The 20,856-nt window shown below is 43.1% G+C and overlaps 1 protein-coding gene and 1 pseudogene across 1 annotated transcript in view; both read right to left on the bottom strand.

Moving 5' to 3' along the window:
- Positions 1-20,842, bottom strand: part of SMIM13 (small integral membrane protein 13) — a 33,393-nt gene extending 12,551 nt beyond the window's left edge. Inside the window, exon 1 of the mRNA XM_006092923.3 lies at positions 20,723-20,842. Coding sequence (XP_006092985.1) covers positions 20,723-20,798 — 76 coding nt within the window. The 5' untranslated portion in view covers positions 20,799-20,842. The remainder of the gene's footprint in view (positions 1-20,722) is intronic.
- LOC102422797 lies at positions 9,101-10,534 on the bottom strand (annotated as a pseudogene).
- Positions 20,843-20,856: the final 14 nt, after the last annotated feature.

Raw genomic sequence — 20,856 nt, forward strand, 5'->3', positions numbered from 1 at the left:
CAGAGCAGACGATCAGGGAGTGGGCACCGCACCTGTCACACACAGAGCAGGGCGATCAGGGGTGGGCACTCCCCCCTGTCACACTCAGGGCAGGCTGATGGGGAGGTGCGGCTCACCCGTCACACACAGAGCGCAGGGCCATCAGGGGGTTGGGGAGCTCCCCCCTATCAGGCACAGAGCAGGGAGAATCAGGGGGTTGGGGCGCCTTCCCCTGTCATGAACAGAGCAGGGCGGATAGGGAGGTTGTGGCCCGCCCCCTGTCACACACAGAGCCGCAGGGCGATCAGGGGGTTTGGGCGCTGCCCCGTCACGCTGATCCCGGTGCCGGGAGGCCTCGAGGCTCCGCTGATCCCGGTGCTGGGAGGCATATTACCCTTTTACTATATAGGATAGAGGCCTGGTGCACGGGTGGGGGCCGGCTGGTTTGCCCTGAAGGGTGTCCTGGATCAGGGTGGGGGTCGCACTTGGGTGCTTGGCCAGCCTGGGTGAGGGGCTGATGGCTGTTTGCAGCTGGTCACACCCCCTTCAGGGTGGGGGTCCCCACTGGGGTGCCTGGCCAGTCTGGGTGAGCGGCTGAGGGCCGTTTTCAGGCTGGTGGGTGACTGAAGCTCCCAACCGCTCCTTTTTTTCTTTTTTTTTAATTCTGGGCCAGCTTTAGCTCTGAGGCTTGGCTCCAGCTCTGAGGCCTCAGCTGCTGAAAGCAGGTATCTGGTTTGTTTGGGTTCTATAATCAAAACACTGTTTCAACTCCAGCTCTGAGATCCTGGCTGGCTGAAAGCAGGTTTCTGGGGTTTTGTTTACCTTCTATATTTGTAAAAATGTTTCAAACTGCAAGCTCAGAGGCCGGCAGCGGCAGGCGGGGAACGTTGGCTTCCTCCGTCACTGAAGCAAGCAAGCCTCCTGTTCGCTTCAAGCTGCCTGGCTGCTGGCCACCATCTTGGCTGGCAGTTAATTTGCATATCGCCCTGATTAGCTAATGGGAAGGGTATCGGAGGTACGGCTAATTACCATGTTTCTCTTTTATTAGATAGGATGGCTCATAAAATTCCTCCCACCCAAACCTAATATGCAGACCAGAAACTCCCTACTTGTCCTTATTCTATGAGGCATGTGTCTTATAGCTTGTCTTGGGATTTAGTGTGAAAACATGGGAAGAGAGAAAAAAAAGGAGAAGTGTGGAGGTGTGGGGAAGGACTGTCCACAATTAATCAGAAATTTATACTCTGTCTAATTATTTAGACTGTTAAGACAAGTATTGCAGTTTTTTATAGTTTAAATTAAGGCAAGTCTGTGCCTTGCTCCAGGACGAAAGGATTAGCAATGGAGCACCAGTGGGGAAGAGATGAAACAACAACTGACCAGATCACCTAATAAGCGCATACTGAATAAGCACTGTATATCAGAAAAAATGGCTTGTAACAGAGGGTATGTATTCTGGGATAAGCAAAGGAGCCTTCACTTGTGTATGCCAAGAGTTGGCTCAAAAAAATGAACTACACTATACATTGTTTTTCTATGCAAGATAAATAGGCTGGCAGCAGGAGGGTAGTAATGAACTTGAGTGATGAATCGTCACCATCAACACACCACAAACATAGAGGAATAGTTCTAACAGAGTTCACAGTTCACAAAGTGCTCTTACATTCAACATTCCATTTAAGCCTCTGAATTAACTGGACTCAGAATCATCCCCAATTTCTAGATAAAATAAAGGCTCAAAAGTGACTCACAACCACTGAAGAAGGCCAGCAAGGCAAAACAAAGCAATGAATTTAAAAATTGTATCAGATTTCTTAGATTTTCATGGTGAAAGTAAGGTAATTAGGGAATGAGAATTTGATTTCATTACTCAAGATTTTTTTAAGTCAAAAGCCTAGAGGCAGAATAATCACAAATTCTTATCTTTGTGGAATCATCCCAATGGAGTTTTACATAATCCCACCTTCATGATTGTTATCTAAATTGTTAACTAACTGGCTCTCTATCAATCTCAATTTGTATAAAGCTCTTTTCCATTTTCAATCCTATTACCTTATTTTCATTTTACCCTAAAGGCAGCTAAGGCTCACTTCTAAGACAATATAAGCTAAGTAAAATAGAGCCATGCTCTTCCAATTCCTACCACACTTCCTCTATTGCTCCCTCTACTGTCCGTTCTTAATGACACACTGGGCAACACCAAAAGATAAGCCACTAGAGATACCATTACTGAATCAACACAATGTGGAACCATAATACCTCCACATCCAAAACTCTTTTATCCAAAACCTCTAAGACATTTTTTAAGTTGCCTTTTAAAACCTCTCCTCTTGTCAATTTTCTTCTCCCTTTGGGGGTCACAACACTCCCATGGGTCCAAATATTACCTCTATTACAAATAACAATCAAATTGTTCATCCATACCTTATAGCTCCTTCTTTTGATTTTATATTTATGTACTAGGGACTGTATCCTCTCCCCATCTCTCTAGTGGGCACATTGCCCCTCCCCCTCAGTGCTACAGATTCCACCTTAATAAACCATCTCCCATCTGTTTCCTTCTGTATGTTCCTAGTGCCATTCTCTACCCTAGATCAAATCCTTATTATCTGTCAACTAGATTATCACCATAACCTCTTATATCTCAGAAGCATGTTGGAACCACATTGCTTGGCCATGAATCCTAACTCAAAAACTTACTTGCAATTTGGGAAGGTTAACATCTATGTCTCAGTTTCTTCTTCTATCAAACAGAGATAACAGTACCTACTCTCGAAGAGTCAATATGGTAACAAAAAAATTAATACATGTAACACGCTAAAAAGAATGCCTGGCACATAGTAAACACTCATCAAATGTTAGTCACAGTTACTATCTCCTCGGCTCCAGACATAAGGCTACTAATGCTGTTATTGAAAACTAGAGGCCCTTCTGGCTCCAAGAGCACACTCACTTTCCCTTTCTATCAAAGACTGAAGATTGCTTTCCTAATGTCTGCAGACAACACTGGGCAGGGCAAAGTGGGGCAGACCAGACCTGAGCAAGTGGAGCAGAGCAGAGCAGAGTTGTCTAGGCCAGAGAGGGACCTCACTCTAGGGTCACCTCACAGCCATGCTGTTCCACAGCCATGATGTCCTCACAACCATGCTGAATCACAATTGAGCTATTTACAATGAATAACTATATATAATAAAGAGGTAATATGCAAATTGACTGTCACGCCCTCGCACAAGATGGCCGCCCCCATGTGGTCAAAGATGGCCACCACAAGATGGCTAGCAGGGGAGGACAGTTGTGGGCAACCAGGCCTGCAGGGGAGGGCAGCTGGGGGGAGGGGGGAGACCAGGCCTGCAGGGGAGGGCAGTTAGGGGCAACAGGGCTGGCAGGGGAGGGCAGTTGGGAGCGACCGGGCCAGCAGTTGGGGGTGATCGGGGCTGGCAGGGGAGCAGTTAGGCGTTGATGAGGCTGGCAGGGGAGTGGTTACGGGGTGATCAGGCTGGCAGGCAGAAGCAGTTAGGGGCAATCAGGCAGGCAGGCAGGCAGGCAAGTGGTTGGGAGTCAGCAGTCCTGGATTGTGAGGATCGGGCCTAAACTGGCAGTCGGATATCCCCCGAGGGGCCCCAGATTAGAGAGGGTGCAGGCTGGGCTGAGGGACAACCCCCCCAGCCAGTGCACAAATTTCGTGCACCGGGCCTCTAGTGAATAATAAAGTTTTCTTCTTACACCATACCCAAAATTGGGGATTCCTGTTGGCACTGAATTGGTGCTAAGGACCATCTGTTGATGACCCTTTCTTTCAAAACTGTACTGGAGGTGCAATGAGGCAAAAATTAAAAGACATACAAGATGTTAAAAACAATAGGTTCAACAATCTTCATTTACAGTTCACATGACTCTGGGTTAAAAATCCTGTGGAATTTACAAAAAATAAAGGAATTCTCTCTGCTTCCTCTCCCCTCCCCAAATCTTACAGAACAGTGAAATTTGGCAAGATTGCAGGATATAAAGGCAATATGCAAATACATGAATGCATGACAATGATTTGAATGAATTTAGCAGTTTTGCAGAATACGTTGCCAATATAGAAAAATAATTTGTTTCTACATATTAGCAGCAAACATTAAAAGAATACCATTTACAATAGCATCAAAAATATGAAACCTTTACAGTTAAATTAGACGAAATTAGTGCAAAAACTAGACTACATATCAAAATATGCAAAATGTTGCTAAGATAAATTATTAAAGTCCTTTAAGAAATGAAGATATAATATGGTCATAGTCCTCAACATTAAATGTCAATTCTCTCCAACTTGACCTATAGAGTCAATATATCAATTTTGACAAGCTGATTCTGATGTTTATAAGGAAATGCAAAGAACCTAAAATAGCCCAAACATTTTGAAATTATTAACACTATATAATCTACACAGTTGACATAAAAATAGACATATACAGGTCAATGGAACAGAACAGTCCAGAAATAAACCTATACATATACAGTGAATTGATTTGGCAACAATTTGCCTCTTTCAAAACAAACAGTTGGATGTAATTATGTAAAAAATAAGAACCCCAATCCTTAACTCAAACCATACACAAAAATGATCTCAAAGTAGATTGCAGACCTATAGGTAAAACCTAAAATATAAAACTCCTAGAAAAAAATTGTAGGAGAAAAATCTTTGTGACCTTGAGGTAAGTAATTATTTCTTAGATAGGACTCAAAAAACATTAAATACAAAACAAAAAAATTAGTAAGTGAGACTTACAAAACTGGGGAAACATACAAATGAAATTGCTTATTTCAGAGAGTGCTAAGAGCTCTGAAAACTAAGGTTAAATGAGATAGAGTGACTGGCTGGACTACCTATGTGGTCAGTTGATGTGAAAACCTGAACGATGAGAGGAACTGGCCATGTGAAGAGCCAATGGAAGACCCAGGAAAGTACAAGGTCGGCCTGTTGGTGGGCTGTTGAGAGTAGTGGGAAGAAAAAAGAAAAGATGCATGGAGCAGAGGGCTACATCACACAGATCCTTGAAAGTCATAGTAAAATATTTAAGCTGTACTGTATTTAGAGGGAAGTGAGAAACCATCGGAGAATAGATTTTAAGCAAGGAGTTGAGGCAGGAGAGTAAGAAGCTAAGAATATTCCTTGGCAAATGGAATGGGAAAACTGAGACAGATAGTGAAATGGCTAAGCAGTTTACAGCCATCTAGTAAATCAAAAATCCTATCTTCCATAACCAAGGACACTTAAGAGTAAATGATTTACACTTCTCTACAACCAGAGGGTAAAATAGCTTAAATCACCCTATTCAGAGAGATACATAGTAGAAATCCAATAATACCATTTGCCAACCACACCCAAGGACAGATAAAGAAATAAATCTCATTTTGGTACATCAGCATAAAGCTGATGAATATTCTATTGAGATCCTTCCCTAAGACCTCCCCTGAACCCCCAGCCTTTAAAACCCTCAAGACAAAGGACCCAGAATGCTTCCCAAGAGCACAAAGGTACTTCCTCTTCCCTCTCTTCTTCACTTTAGGCACGAATCTCCTAAACTCTAAGGGACCCCATGAGACTTGCAACCAAGGGAGCAATGGGCAGCAGCTCCTCAAGGCCCCCTTTTCTCTGACTTTCCACTGAGTTGACAGCAGTCCCACCTTTGCTCACTTCTTTCCCATAACATTTCTAGAGAGCCAAAGCAGTCCCACCTAGTCTCTCCCGTTGCTTCTTGAGTCCTTAGCCTTCCCTTGTTTCACCATCTCCAGCCTTAATAAATGTACTCTCAAAATTACCTGGGTTCCTATTGTGAAATCTTTCCTCCATAAAGTCAAGAACCCACACACTTCAGGCCGGCCCAAGGTAGACAGGCTCCGGGACCAGGCCCTGTCCATTAACAGAGGGATATTTTTAAGAGTAGTAACTGATCCATCAAAGCAAAAGAAAGAAAACTCTGGATGGCAGGAAAGGGGGAGACTAATTGGAGCCAAAATTCTATAAGGACCAGTAGAAAAGACTTGAGATGGGAAGAGGGGAGGGGAGGGAAGAAAAAAAGGAGGAGTTCAAAGCCCACTTACAGAACTGTCTTGTAGGCAGCCAAGTTTACAACACCCAAGAGGGAAATAAGAGGATGTCTTCCTGGAGAGATGGAAGACCCAGAGAATAGACCTCCAGGCACTTAAAATTGAAGATTCCTCTAAAGAAGAAACCCTATCATCCTGCAGTGAGCCCAAAGCAGACACTGAGAATTTATCACCATCTTTTACTACCTTACCCTTAAACATGAACAGAAAACAGATCACTAGACATTTGCAGAAAACCTCCAATCACAAAAAGATCCAAAGTAAACAAGCAAAAAGAAATATGTGATAAAAACAAGCAAAAATACAAGGAAAAGAAAAACACTTTTATTAAAAACAAAACAATTATAACTAATATGTTTATGAAGATAAGATATTACATACATGAAGCAAGAACAGTTGCCATAAAAGGAGTAATCAGAAAACAAGAAAGCTCTAAAATTAAAAATTAGATAGCTAAAATAAAAAATTAAGAGGTAGAAAATAAAACCCCAAATATCTTCCAAAAGAAAGGGAGAGGAAGAAGGTAAGGTAGAAAATAAAAGCTAAAAAGATAAAGTTAAACAATTAGCCCAAGAAATCCAACATCCAACCAACGGAAGTTGCAGAAAGGATGAAGAAAACGAAGGGAGAAAATTATCAAAAATATAACAGAAAAATTTCCCAGAAATGCAGAATAAACCCTGAATCGAAGGAACCAGAAAAATGAAAAAACATACCAAAGCATATCATTATGATGTTTCAGAATAGCAATAAGGACAAAGAAAGAGAAGGCATTACATTTCTCAAAATCAGACCTAGGAAGCTAGAAATCAATGGAGTAATATTTTAAAATTCTGGATGAAATTATTTGCAACATGAAATCTATTCAAATTATCAATCAAGTATAAAGGTAGAAAATAAAATAAATAAAGAGACATTTTCAGGCAGACATTAGCTCAAAAAATTATTTTCCATGAATTCTTTCTTAGAAAGCTACTGAAAAATGTGCTCCAACAAAACAAGAGTATAAACTGAGAAAGATGGTGACATGAGATCTGAAAGCAGTTTCCAGCAGAGAGGGTAAAGGGTAGGCAGAGAATAAAAGTTGTTGAGAAGGAAGAAGGGCTTTGGGACTGGGTGGGAGAGTTGGAGGTAGGGACAGGGGAGGAAAGGAACAATTTCTTTGAACATATGGCAAATATTACTAATGGATGTGTGTAAGATTATGGAACATAGGGGAGGGTGACAAATAATATGTATATACAAAACAGTAATACAAGGTAAATTAAAAATGCAATTATTAACCTCAAGAAAAATGGAGAATCACTGTGCTCTCTCTCTCTTTGCTGGAGCACACCTGGGCCTCTCCTCTCTCTTTCATCCCTCAAGGGGCGTATCTCTCTCCCTCTTTCTCCTAAGCTCCAAGCACCTGTCTACTACCTCTGCAATCTTCTAAATAAACTTTCCCTTATAATTGGAGTTCGAGAGAGAGAGAGAGAGAGAGAGAGAGAGAGAGCCATATAAGAAAGGAAGTGTAGTCAAACTATACTATTTGACCAGCAGGGACAATTTACAGAGTCAAAATATAAATTTTGACTATCAAGTTAGCCAAAAATTATCATTAGTAATGGGATGCAGAAAAAGAAATGGGGACTTTACCATGGTTAGTAATGTCTAAAACTGCAAAAATCAAGAAATAACTATGAATCAAGTATTCAGGAATATGGAAGTAATTAACTAGGGGAAACTGAAACTGAGAGTTGACGGGAACTGCATTTTCCCTAGTACTATTGAGACAGGCCAGTAAGCCAGGACAAGCCAAACAGGGAAAATGAAACAGATAGTTAAACAGCAGTTTACAGCCATCTAGAAAATCTACATGCCACGCAGTTTGCAGCCATCTAGCAAATTATGTCTTCCCTAAACCAAGGACACTTAAGAGTAAATGATTTGCACTTCTCCCCAACCAGAGGTAAATAGCTTAAATCACCCTACTCAGGGAGACAGAGAGCAGAAATCCAATTAGTGCCATTTGTCAACCACCCCCAAAGACAGATGAAGTTAAGAGAATAAACCACATTTTAGTACATCAGCATAAATCTGATGAATATTCTATTGAGAACCTCCCCTAAGTGCCCCGCCTTTAAAACCCTCCAAAACAAAGGTCCTAACACATGCTCTCCCTTCCAGGTGCATGCCAGCATCTTTCCCCACAGGCATGCCTTTCCTAAACTCTAAGGGACCCATGAGGCTTGCAACCAGGGCAACAATGGGCAGTGACAGTTCATCCCAGGCAAACCCCTGACTCTATCCCCAAAGCCCCCTTTTCTCTGACTTCTTAGTGAGTCAAAGCACCCCAGCCTAGGCTCATTTTCCCAGTCCTCCTTGTTTCATTGTCCTTGCTTTAATAAACGTCCTCTAAAACAGCAGTTGCCAACCTATCAGACCTCACAGACCACCAGTAGTCCGCGGACCACTGGTTGGCGACCGCTGCTCTAAAATTCACCTGAACTCATGTGAAATTTTTCCTGCATGAACTCCAGAACCCACACACTACCTGCTGGCCCTAGGCAGGCCCACTCAGGGCCAGTTCCCCTCTCCAGTAACACTACTGATTTTTTAACTTGATTTCTTTTGTTCAAACCTTTAATATATATATAATTTCAGAGAGGAAGGGAGAGGGAGAGATAGAAACATCAATGATGAGAGAGAATCATTGGTCGGATGCCTCCTGCATGCCCACCACAGGGGTAAGAGCCCACGACCTGGGCAGGGCATGTGTCCTGTCTGGGAATCAAACTGTGACCTCCTGGTTCATAGGTCGATGCTCAACCACTGAGCCACACCAGCGGGCTTGTTCAAAACTTTTGAGAAAATGTTTTCTGAATAAAAATGTCTGACCAGCATGTGAAACGTAGGTTATAAAGAAAAGAGGGAGTGGAAAAACACTAGTTAGGAAACCAAGACAAGCCAAAAATTAAGGTGGTGGTGGTGGCAGACATGGAAAAGAAAACATATCAGATTTTTTTTTAATCTATTACACTTTTAATTGACAATGATACTAGCTTAACTTTTACCTGTAACTCCCCTCCAAACAGACAGACTTCTTTTAAGAGGAAGGAGTTCCTTACACAAAATGCTTTGTGTTCACATAAATCTGTACTATTCAAAACAAAACCCGTTCTGCTGGCAGAGATTGTGGGTTCGCAGGGACACTGAAGCTTTCATTAAAATGGAAAGCAGAGTCTTTATGTCTACAAATTACACATTCAATAGTTCCACAAATTTGGCAAAGTTCATGACAAAATCTAGGATGTTTTCACCAAATCATAGACATAAATATGGAAATCATCATCAAACTTGATGAAATAGACAGATGGTTTGGCTTCAACTTGATGAATGACCATGCCAGTCCTTTTAGAGCCATCTTCTTTGGCATATTCCACTCCTTTGCCTACCAGGCTGTCCACAACTTCTCCTGGTTCCCTTTCTGCTGGAGGTGAATCATTAGAATCAGGCATAATGTGAAGGTCAACTTCTTTATAATCATCTAAGAGCTGGTACATGTACAACACAGGGTCTTTCTCATAGATGATGTAAAACCATGTGTTCATTATAAGAGCACGTGCTAAGGTCATTCCCTTCCATTCGTCTTTAGAGCCATCCTCAGTCTCAAACATGTGCTCTACAGCTTTGTCAATCATTGTGTCGGCTAAGTGTACATTGCCGATTCGAGATGTTGCAACTCTATCAGGGAGGACATCCAGTGCAGAAACTCTTTCATCTTTATTAAGTTCTAGTCCATCAACACAGTCAAATCCATGGTATTTTATAAGATACAAAGAAGGGTTTACAGGTCCAGAACGGTTCCTTTCTACTGGGTGACAGGGCCACTGCCCTCCTTCCACCCATGCTGAATCCTGCAGCCTACGATGTTCTGTCGAGGCTGGGACACAGGTTTGCTCAGCCCCATGCTGCTCCGGTGTTTTTTGTGGGACGTCCTTTTTTTCATCATGCTTGCAGATACACCAGCATGGCCTGCATCAGCTCTGGACTGCTGGCCAGGTGTCTTCTCAAATGGGGTCTTCATTCATCTGCATTTAAGTGAGCAGCAAAGCTGCTGAACTAGGGTGCATATTCAATATGCTCCAATTTGAAACTGTGCATAGAATTTCAACGTTCTTGTTAATCCATCATCGATGTGCCTCTTTTACAAATTCAGCAAAAATACGTGAAATCATAAGCACTCTGTCGGCCACTGAGGCTGCTGTCCTCAGTCGGCGGTCCCCGCCATCCCACACTGTGCTCGACCTATATATATCAGATTTTTTAAAGAGATAAAATTGGACTTCCAGATGGAGTGGCTATTTGTAAGGAAGATGGATAGAAAGTAAATAAAAGGTAAAACCTAGAATTACACCCAAATCCTTGGCTGCCGGTAACATCTGAGATGGACAGGAGGGACAGGTGGTATAAATCAAGAGTTCTGTTTTAGATATATAAATGCTCCTCAACTTACAATGGGGTTATGCAAAACATACACACACACACACACACACACACACACACACAACAAAAACATAGTAAGTTGAAAATGCATTTAATTAACTTAACCTACCAAACATCATAGCCCAGCTACCTTAAATGTGCTAAGGGTAATTGCCTTCCTCTTCTTACCAGTAACAGGAGACACAAATGGGCGTTTTATAGACATGATGGGATGTCAAAATACAATATCCAAAAAACACAACACAGTACACTTGTAGAGTACCAGTGGTGTTTACCCTTGTGATCAGTTTTTACCCTCATGCTCTTGTGGCTGACTGGGAGCTGCAGCTCACTGTGCTGCCCAACTTCACAAGAGTATCCAACTGCATATTGCTAGCCCAGGAAAAGATCAAAATTCAAAATCTAAAGTACAGTCTCTACTGAATGCATATGGCTTTTGCAACCATCATAAGTGAAAAAAGTCAAAAAATTCTAAATTGAACCATCATTGTAAGTTAGGGACCACCTGTATTACATTTGAGATGCTTATTAGAGCTCCAAGAGGGGATATTAAAAAAAAATAAAAAACATTTTCCTGGACAGGCAGCTCAGTTGATTAGACCATGATCCTGATATGCCAAGGCTGTGGGTTTGATCCCTGGTCAGAGCACATACTAGAAGCAACCAATGAATACATAAATAAGCAGAACAACAAATCAATTTTCTCTCTCTCTCTCTCTCTCTCTCTCTCTATCAAATCAATAAAAAAAAACTTTTTTAATGGAAAAAAGTTTGATGCACATGCCTGGGATGGAGGAGGGAAGTAAAAGCTGAAGTTATTAATTTTAGTCATTAGTTAGAGTTAGTTTATATTTAAGTCTCTAGGACTAGATAATCTATAATAATAAAAGCATAATATGCAAATTGACCAAATGGCCGAACAGCGGAACGACCTTCCGGACGAAACTAGGGCTGCGAGGGCCAAGGCAGATGGGGCTGCGAAGGCCTACTCTTGCACAAATTTTGTGCATCGGGCCTCTAGTATATTATATAGATATGAACGAAAGGAAAGAAGTTGAAAGCAGAAATATGTTTGCATTACAACATAGTATATTATAGAAATACTAGAGGCCCGGTGCACGAAATTCGTGCACGGGGGGTGGGTTCCACAGCCCGACCTGCACCCTCTCCAGTCTGGGAGCCCACAGGGGAACCCTCTCCAATCCGGGAGCCCTGATGGCTTAGGCCCACTCCCCATGGTTCCCTGCTCTCTGCGGGGCCTGGCCGCTCTGCACCCACTGCTCAGAGGCTCTCCATGGCCCAGAGGCCCTCCACAGCCGGGGCGGGATGCTTGCCTCGTCGCCACAGCAACGAAGCAAGCATTCCACCAGGCCGCTCACACTGCCTGCTCTCAGCGGCCACCCCCCCACCCCCCCGCACCAGGACTCGGGGACTCCGAAGGGGCTGAGGGGACTGGGCACCACCATCTTTGTGATGGAGTGACTGTTAATTTGCATATTACCCTTTTATTAGGTAGGATAATACAAAATAGCATGCATCTAAGGAGAAAGGGCAATAAATTCTTATTTCATAGAGAGATGATAGGTAGAAAGATGTATATAAATTGATGGATATATATATAATTTACATACTTATGAATGTACTAGGAATAACATAAAATGTATTTTCTACCATAAATTGTGATAAAAAAAAAACACTTAAAAAATTCCATGGGATGAGAAGCCAGAAAAAGACAAATAATTAGCCACAAAGGTAGAAAGAACACCATGAAAGTATATGTACAAAAGCCACGAGATATGTTTCATGGAAAGAATGCTCACTTGTATAAAAGGTTGAGTACAATTGGGACTAATAAGTGACCACAGACTTGGCAATATGGAAGCCATTTGTCACTGACCTTGACAAAGGCAGCTTCAGTAAATGGTGGGAGTACAAAACATTTTGACTGAATGAGAGACTGAAAACGTAGACACAATCAATATAGATAGTAGAAGGAAAACCTCCCCAGGAATTTGAAATTTGAAAATCAATTCACTGGGTAAAAGAGCCCAATCAGAGTTCTAAAATAAACTTGCTATGATTTCCATGGGGCAGACCTGTGTCATAGATGTCTAACCCCCAAAGTCAACTGTAGTTCTGTATTTGGAGATAGGGCCTTTAAAGAGTTAATTAAGGTGAAATAAATTAATAAGGATGGGACCCTAATCCAATATAACTGTTGTCCTTATTTGAAAAGATTAGGACACAGACACACAGAGAAAAGACCATGTGAAGACACAGGAAGGACACAGCCATCTATAAGCCAAGGAGAGAGGCCTCAGAAGAAACTAACCCTACTGACACCTTGATCTCAGATTTCTGGCCTCCAGAACTGTGAGAAAATAAATTTCTGTTGTTTAATGTCTGTGGTATTTTGTTATGGCAGCCCTAGCAAAGTAATACAAGGCCCTAGTTTCTCCCTCAAGTCTGGGTGGATCCTCCCCTCCTCTTCACAAGCCCCAGGCCCACCCTAGTCAAAACATGAAGCTACCCCATTGCGGTAGGCAGTTAGATAAACATGAGCAGAGCAAGGATGATGGGCCAGGTACAGAAGGTCACTGGGATGGAAAGCCCTGATTGCCTAGCAACAGACAATTGTAGGGTGGGATCTCCCCCACCCTGACCCCCCAGAGTGGCCTTTCCTCCCCTAGCATATCGCTGGTCATGCAGTTTGGACCCCTGACCTTTCCACCCTAGAGATAACATTTAGGCCTCAGTTGTATTTTAGCTTGAGGCCCAGATAAACAACAAAACCAGCCACAGTTATACTCAAGACCAGCTGCATTGAATAATGACCCCCTCCCCTGATGCCAACCAATTAATCAGTGGAGACTACAACCCTAAAAGGACAACCTGGAAAACTGCTGAGATATTCCCCTGGGGCCTCACCTAAAATTTCCACCCTTAAAACCCTTAGGAGGGAGGACCTAGCTTGCTCTCCCTCCTGGGAGCCAGCCGGGCCTTTCCTTTCCCCCTCCTTTACCTCCCGCCACATTGACACACAAGCTACCATTAGCTTCCTCACTCCCAAGCTCCAAAGGTCCTTCCTTTACCTCTATAACAACCTCTGTGATTTTATAAATAAATGTTCTATTACAGTTTGAGTCTTGGCTCTGAATTATTTCCTACCCAGAACTCAAGTACTGAGATTGCTGAACCCAGGTCCACTCTGACCCCATGGGTCTAACATCCAGTGTAATTTCTGCCACCTACACCACCATCATTAGTTCTTCCAACAGAAAGTCTTGGATTACTTCTCCAAAGTCAAATAGCTACTGAGAGCTGAGAGTGTTACTAGAAAGAGGACCTGGCCCTGAGTGGGTCTGCCTAGGGCCAGCCGGTAGTGTGTGGGTTCTGGACTTTGTGCAGGAAAAATTTCACAACACAAGTCCAGGTGAATTTTAGAGAATGTTTACTAAAACTGGGGACAATGAAACAAGGAAGGGCTGAGGAAATGAAACTACTTTGGCTCACTTAAGAAGTCAGAGAAAAGGGGAATCTTGGGACAGAGTCAGGGGGTTTGCCCAGGATGAACTGCCACTGCCCATTGCTGCCCTGGTTGCTAGTCTCATGGGTTCCCTTAGAGTTTAGGAGGTGCATGCCTGTGTAGCAAGAGGAAGGGGAGTGGAGGCAAAAGGCTAGGGATTCTCCTGGAGGGAGAGAACACACTGGATCTTCGTTTTGAGGGGTTTTAAAAAGGTTGGGTGTTTTGGGCCACAGGAGACCACGGACTGTGACCCAGAGCAACCTGCGCCCACTCCACACTGGGGAGGAGCAACCTGGAACAACCCAGCTCACGCTTCACTCCACCCACAGGAAAGCAAGGACTGTGTGACCCAGAGCAACCCATGCACGATCCACCCTGAACCCAAGGACTTGCTGCTGGGGCTTCCCGGAGCAACCAAGCACACACCCCACTCTGAGCCACAGGAGAGCACTGCTAGGGCAGTCCAGAGCAATACAGTGTGCCCAGCCAGGGGCAACAGGACTGTGATGAAAGCGTACTGCCAGAGGGACTTAGGGCACCACCCTGCCACAAGTGCTGGGACCACACAGCGAATTGCATGCCAGAGGCCTCTGGGTCCTCACAGAGAGTCACACACAAGAGGAACTGTGCAAGTGCTCCTACCGCCCCAAGCATCTGAAGCAGACAACTGAGGGACCAGATCCATGGGAGAAGGGGATACAACTCAGAGCAGAGACAATAAAGCCTCTGGGCTAACGATATCCGGACCATTGGCCAGATAGGGTCTTCAACCTCTCAAACCTCAAACAGGGTGCCCAGGGCCAGAAAGAGACAGCAAAAATGGGGAGACAAAGAAACAACCCCCAAGGAAAGAAAAGGAGGAATCACCAGAAAGGGGACTAAATGAAATGGAGGCAAGCAATATGCCAGAGAAAGTATTCACAGTAAGGGTCATAAAGTTCCTAAACTGGCTAGATGAGAAAATCAACCACATATGTAAGAATCAAGAGGAAATGAAGAATGATATAGTGGCAATAAAAAACACAATGGAAGGTTTCAAAAGTAGACTAGAAGAAGCAGAAGACCAAATCAGCGAGTTAGAAGACAGGGCAGAAAAACAATCTGAACAGCAATTGGGGGAAAAAATTTAAAAGCAGGAGGAAAGTTTTAAAGAGATTTGGGACAACATGACTCGAAGCAACATCTGCACAATAGGTGCGCCAGAAGGTAAAAAAGAGAAGCAAGGAATAGAAAACCTATTTGAAGAAATAATGACAGAAAATTTACCTTACTTGGGGAAGAAAAGTCACACAAGCACAGACAGCCCCAAACAAGATGAACCCAAAAGGACCCAGACCAAGACACAATATTACAATGGCAAACGTTAATAACTAAGAAAGAACCTTAAAGGCTGAAAGAGAGAGACAGAAAGTTACCTACAAGGAATCTCCCATTAGACTATCAAATAATTTCTCAACAGAAACACATGAGGCCAGAAGGGAATGGAATGAAGTACACAAAGTGATACAAAACAAGGGACTGAATCCAAGAATACTCTATCCAGCAAGGCTATGAATCAGCCTGTGACCAATCAAAATTGAAGATGAAATCAAGAGCTTCGCAGACAAAAAAAGGCTAAGGGAGTTTATTACCACCAACCCAGCAATGCAAGAAATGCTAAAAAGACTGTTGTAAAAAAGAAGAAATAGAAAGGGAAGAAGGAACACAGGCATGAAGTATAAAAATGGCAACAAACAAGTACCTATCAATAATAACCTTAAATGTAAATGGCTTAAATACTCCAATCAAAAGACAAAGGATGGCTGAATGGGTAAGATAAAAAGGGATCATTCCTCAACACAATAAAAGCCTTATATGACAAACCTATAGCCAACATCATACTCAACAGGAAAATACTAAAACCATTTCCCCTAAGAACAGGAACAAAACAGGGATGCCCACTTTCACCACTCCTGTTCAACATTGTGCTGGAAGTGCTAGCCATAGCAATCAGATAAGAAGAAGAAACAAAAGGTATCCAAATTGGAAAAGAAGAAGTAAAACTGTCATTATTCACAGATGACATGATATTGTACATAGAAAAACCCTAAAGACTCCATCAAAAAACTACTAAATTAAATAAATGAATTTGGCAACATAGGAGGATACAAAATTAACCCCCAGAAATCTACAGTATTTTTATATAGAGGCCCAGTGCACAAATTCGTGCGTGGATGGGGTCCGGCCGGCCTGGCCCTGATCGGGGTGGATCGGGGCCAGGCTTGTAGGGAGGAGAAGATGGCGGGAGGTTGGCCAGCCAGCCCGCCCCGATCAGGGCCCAGTCAGGGCTCGGCCAGCCAAGGGGATGAGGGGGGAGAGGCCGCCAGAAATTGGCCAGCAGGCCCCACCCCTGAATGGGGTGTGGGGCTGATTAGGGGCGGGGCCGGCTGTGGGGAGGGGCTGTGGGCTGGCCGGCCCCACCCTTAATCTGGGTGGGGGGCCAATCTGGGATGGGGCTGGGCGGGGGGGAAGGGGCTGCAGGAGGTTGGCCAGCCAGTCCTGCCCCCTATTGGGGTAGGGGGGGCAATCGGGGGCGGGGCCAGCTGGAGGGAGGGGCCGCAGGAGGTTGGACACCAGCCCCACCCACGATCAGCAGGCTGGCTGGCCACAGTGGGCGTCATAGTGACTGGTCATTCTGGTCATTACAGTGCTCCAGTTGCTGGCTTTTTATATAAATAAATAATGAACTCTCAGAAAGAGAAACTAAAAAAATAACCCCATATACCATTGCAACAAAAAATTAAGATACCTCGGAATAAACTTAACTAAGGAGGTAAAATACCTGTACTCTGAAAACTACAGGACACTGAAAAAAGAGATAGAGGAAGATATAAACAAGTTGAAGAATACCAGTATACTGTGTTCATGGATTGGTAGAATCAACATCATTAAAATGTCCATACTACCCAAAGCAATCTACAGATTCAATGCAATCCCCATTAAAATACCATTGGCATATTTCACAGACCTAGAACAAACTCTCCAAAAATTCATGTGGAATAAAAAAATATAGCTGCACTAATCCTGAGAAAGAAGAACAAAGTTGGAGGGATCACAATACCAGATATCAAGCTATATTACAAAGCCACTCTTCTCAAAACTGCCTGGCACTGGCACAAGAACAGACACACAGACCAAAGGAACAGAACAGAGAACCCAGAAATCGACCCAAGCCATTATGCTCACATAATATTAATATTTGACAAAGGAGGCAAACAATGGAGTCAAGACAGTCTCTTCAATAAATGGTGTTGGGAAAATTGGACAGATACATGCAAAAAAATGAAACTAGACCACCAACTTACATCATACACAAAAATAAACTCAAAATGGATAAAGGACTTAAACATAAGACGGGAAACCATTAAAGTCTTAGAAGAACCCATAGGCAGCAAAATATCAAACATTTGTCATAGCAATATCTTTACCACTACAGCTCCAAGGACAATGGAAACTAAGGAGGAAATAAACAAATGGGACTACATCAAAATAAAAAACTTCTGCACAGTAAAAGAAACCATCAACAAAACAAGAGAGCCCACTGCATGGGAAAACATATTTGCATGTTATATCTGATAAGAGTTTAATCTCTAAAATTCATAGGGAACTCATATAACTTAACAAAAGGAAGATAACCCAATCAAAAAATGGGCAAAGGACCTAAACAGACACTTTTCAAAAGAGGACATACAGAAGGCCAAGGGACATATGAAAACGTGCTCAAAGTCACTAATCATCTGAGAGATGCAAATCAAAACAACAATGCGATACCATCTCACATCTGTCAGAATGGCTATCATCAACAAATCAACAAATGACAAGTGCTGGCAAGAATGTGGAGAAAAAGGAACCCTTGTGCACTGCTGTTGGGAATGCAGATTGGTGCAGCCACTGTGGAAAACAGTATAAAGTTTCCTCAAAAAATTAAAAATGGGACTCTCATTTGACCCAATAATCCCACTTCTAGGAATACCGTACATCCCAAGAAATCAGAAACACCAATCAGAAAGAATATTTGCACCCTTATGTTCATAGCAGCACAATTTACAATAGCTAAGATTTGGAAATAGCCTAAGTGCCCATCTGCAGATGAGTGGATTAAAAAACTGTGGTACATCTACACAATGGAATACTACGCTGCTGTAAAAAAGGACCTCTTACCATTTGCAACAGCATGGATGGACTTGGAGAGCATTATGCTAAGTGAAATAAGCCAGTTGGAGAAAGATAAATATCACGTGATCTCACTCTTGTGGAATATAATGAACAATATAAACTGATGAACAAAAGTAAATAGATCCAGAGACATAGAAGCATCGAACAGACCTTTGAACCTCAGAGGGGAGGTGGGGGGTAGAGGGGGAGGAGGTGTAAGAGATCAACCAAAGGACTTGTATGCATGCATAAAGCATAACCCATGGACACAGAGAGTAGGGGGGTGAGGGCATGTGCTGGGGGGTGGGAATAGCCAGGGAGAGGTCAATGGGGGGAAAAGGAGACATGTAATATTTTAAACAATAAATAATTTAAATATAATAAAAAATAATTTAAATTTAAAAAAAGAAAATGCTAGGTGTTTAGGGACGGTCTTAGGGGAGGGTCTCAACTGCATCTGTCCTTGGGTGGGGTTTGGCAAATAGCACTAATTGGATTTCCGCTATCTGTCTCCCTGAGTAGGGTGTTTTAAGCTATTACCCTCTGTTTGGGATAAGTGTAAACCATTTACTCCTAAGTGTCCTTGGTTTAGGGAAGACATGATTTGCTAGATGTCTACAAACTGCTTGGCATCAAGATTTTTTAACTATTTGTCTCAGTTTCCCTATTTCACTTGTCCTGGGCTTACTAGTCCGTCTCAAGAGAAAGACTGATATTTGTAGCAATTAGGAATTTAATGTCCCAAAGGCAAGTTTGGCAAATATTCTATCAAAGGTGTTGCCACATATCATGCAGTCTACATGTTTCACTGCCATCTCCAGGTAGCCTGCATCTTCAAATTAGAAAAGAAAGTATATGCTTTCTTCCTTCTTCATATCCAAACAAATAACAAAGGTCTGATTTTCCTTACTTCAAGTATCCTAAACACCTACAATTAGCCCAAAATCTTGACTTCAAAAGCAGGAAATTGAGGAAGTCTTTTCAATTGTTTTATCATCAGAAAAGAAAATTAAAAATATATACATACAAGTTTGTAAATACAAATACATATATATGCATATGCACAAACACACCCATATCTGTGGGAAGCCGCCTCTTGTCTGTCTTCTCTAGCAGAGAGGTGTGGACAAGGAGCCCGGAAGGCTGGTGACCCTTGAAGCCCTGGCCAAGGTTAGGGCTGTGCACCCACTGTTCAGTCGAGACAAGGGTAGCTGAAGCAACTTCCCCACCAGATAGTCATGTAAATCCTTACTGATAAGACAGTCTGCCTGTTACTGGAACTTGCCTGCCTAGGGGCTATATAGGTGTATCCCAAACTCAATAAAAGGGATGGCAAGGCCTGAGCACAAGTGGAGTCCATCCTCTTGGGATGTGCTCTCGCCTGGCCCCCCAATTTCCAAATTATCTCTTGTCTAGTCTCTTCCATTTGTGTGCGGCCCCTCTTCCAGATCCTGAACCCTGAACCACGCAGGACGTGGAGGAACATACAAACACACTTTACGCACATATCCTCTCCAAACCCAACTCAGTTAGTACATTTTTCATGTAATGAATACACCCTATAGTATTTATTTTGAATTCTGACCAGTTATTGCATTAATCTGAACCCATACGTCAATGCAATTATGAGAAAATAAACTCAATGACATTGAAATACTTACCAAATTTTCACAGTTGTTGAGCCACTCTGCTAAGAGATTTGTGGTTATCAGTTACTTAGTATAAAAAAACTCAAAAAGATCTAAAACTGAGCTAATAGCACCTTGAGAAGAAAGTTTATGTCCTGTCCTTCCAAGAAGGAAAAAACTCACAGCAAACAAAACAGCACCATTATCACAGAACTAAGAGCGGGTTACCCAACCCTGGAAGTTTAACGCAGCCAGCGTTTTCAAGTTCTGCCTCGTCTCAACATTTCTGTTTGGAATTTAGTTGAAGCCTGAAACTCCAAGTAAACAAACAATTTCCCATGGGCTTCAAAGCCAACTCTGATCCTATTCCTGATTTGAATGAAGGGAGCGAAACCTGTCTTTACCTTTAGGGTCAGAATCGGTAAAGAAAGAAAAAGGAGTAGCCAATCACTTCACCTTCGAATACAGGCCAAGGTTAAAATCTGGGCAGAGTGTGGTAAGAATGGCAATCAAGAGCAGAAGCTGCCGGTGAAGCAATATCTGGTGTAACCCCGAGTGAAGATGCCCAGACCTGGATCCCGTTCTCTCTCCCTCTCCGGGATGCCAGCGGCGGTCACAGGTCAGGGGTACATCTCCGCTGAGCTCACCCCTGAGAGGTAACTGGACAACAGATGATTTTCAGACACTTGTCCATTCACGCCTTAATTTTTTTTTTAATTTTTTTAACCAGACAGAACAAGCCAGTCAGCAACACGAGGAGAGCTGGCGCGTGCACCGCAGCGTGCAACTGCCCCACGGCGGATGCCCCACTCACCGCACACCATCAGCAGCAGGACGATCAGCAGGGTGGCCACGAACATCAGCAGGGTCAGCCCCACGTTGTGCCACATCTTGCGGGTAGAGGGGCGTCCAGCTCGGAGCGGGGGGCGGGGGGCGCGCGCGGCCGGC

Source organism: Myotis lucifugus, unplaced genomic scaffold, assembly GCF_000147115.1.
Source record: "Myotis lucifugus unplaced genomic scaffold, Myoluc2.0 scaffold_107, whole genome shotgun sequence".
NCBI lineage: Eukaryota > Metazoa > Chordata > Mammalia > Chiroptera > Vespertilionidae > Myotis > Myotis lucifugus.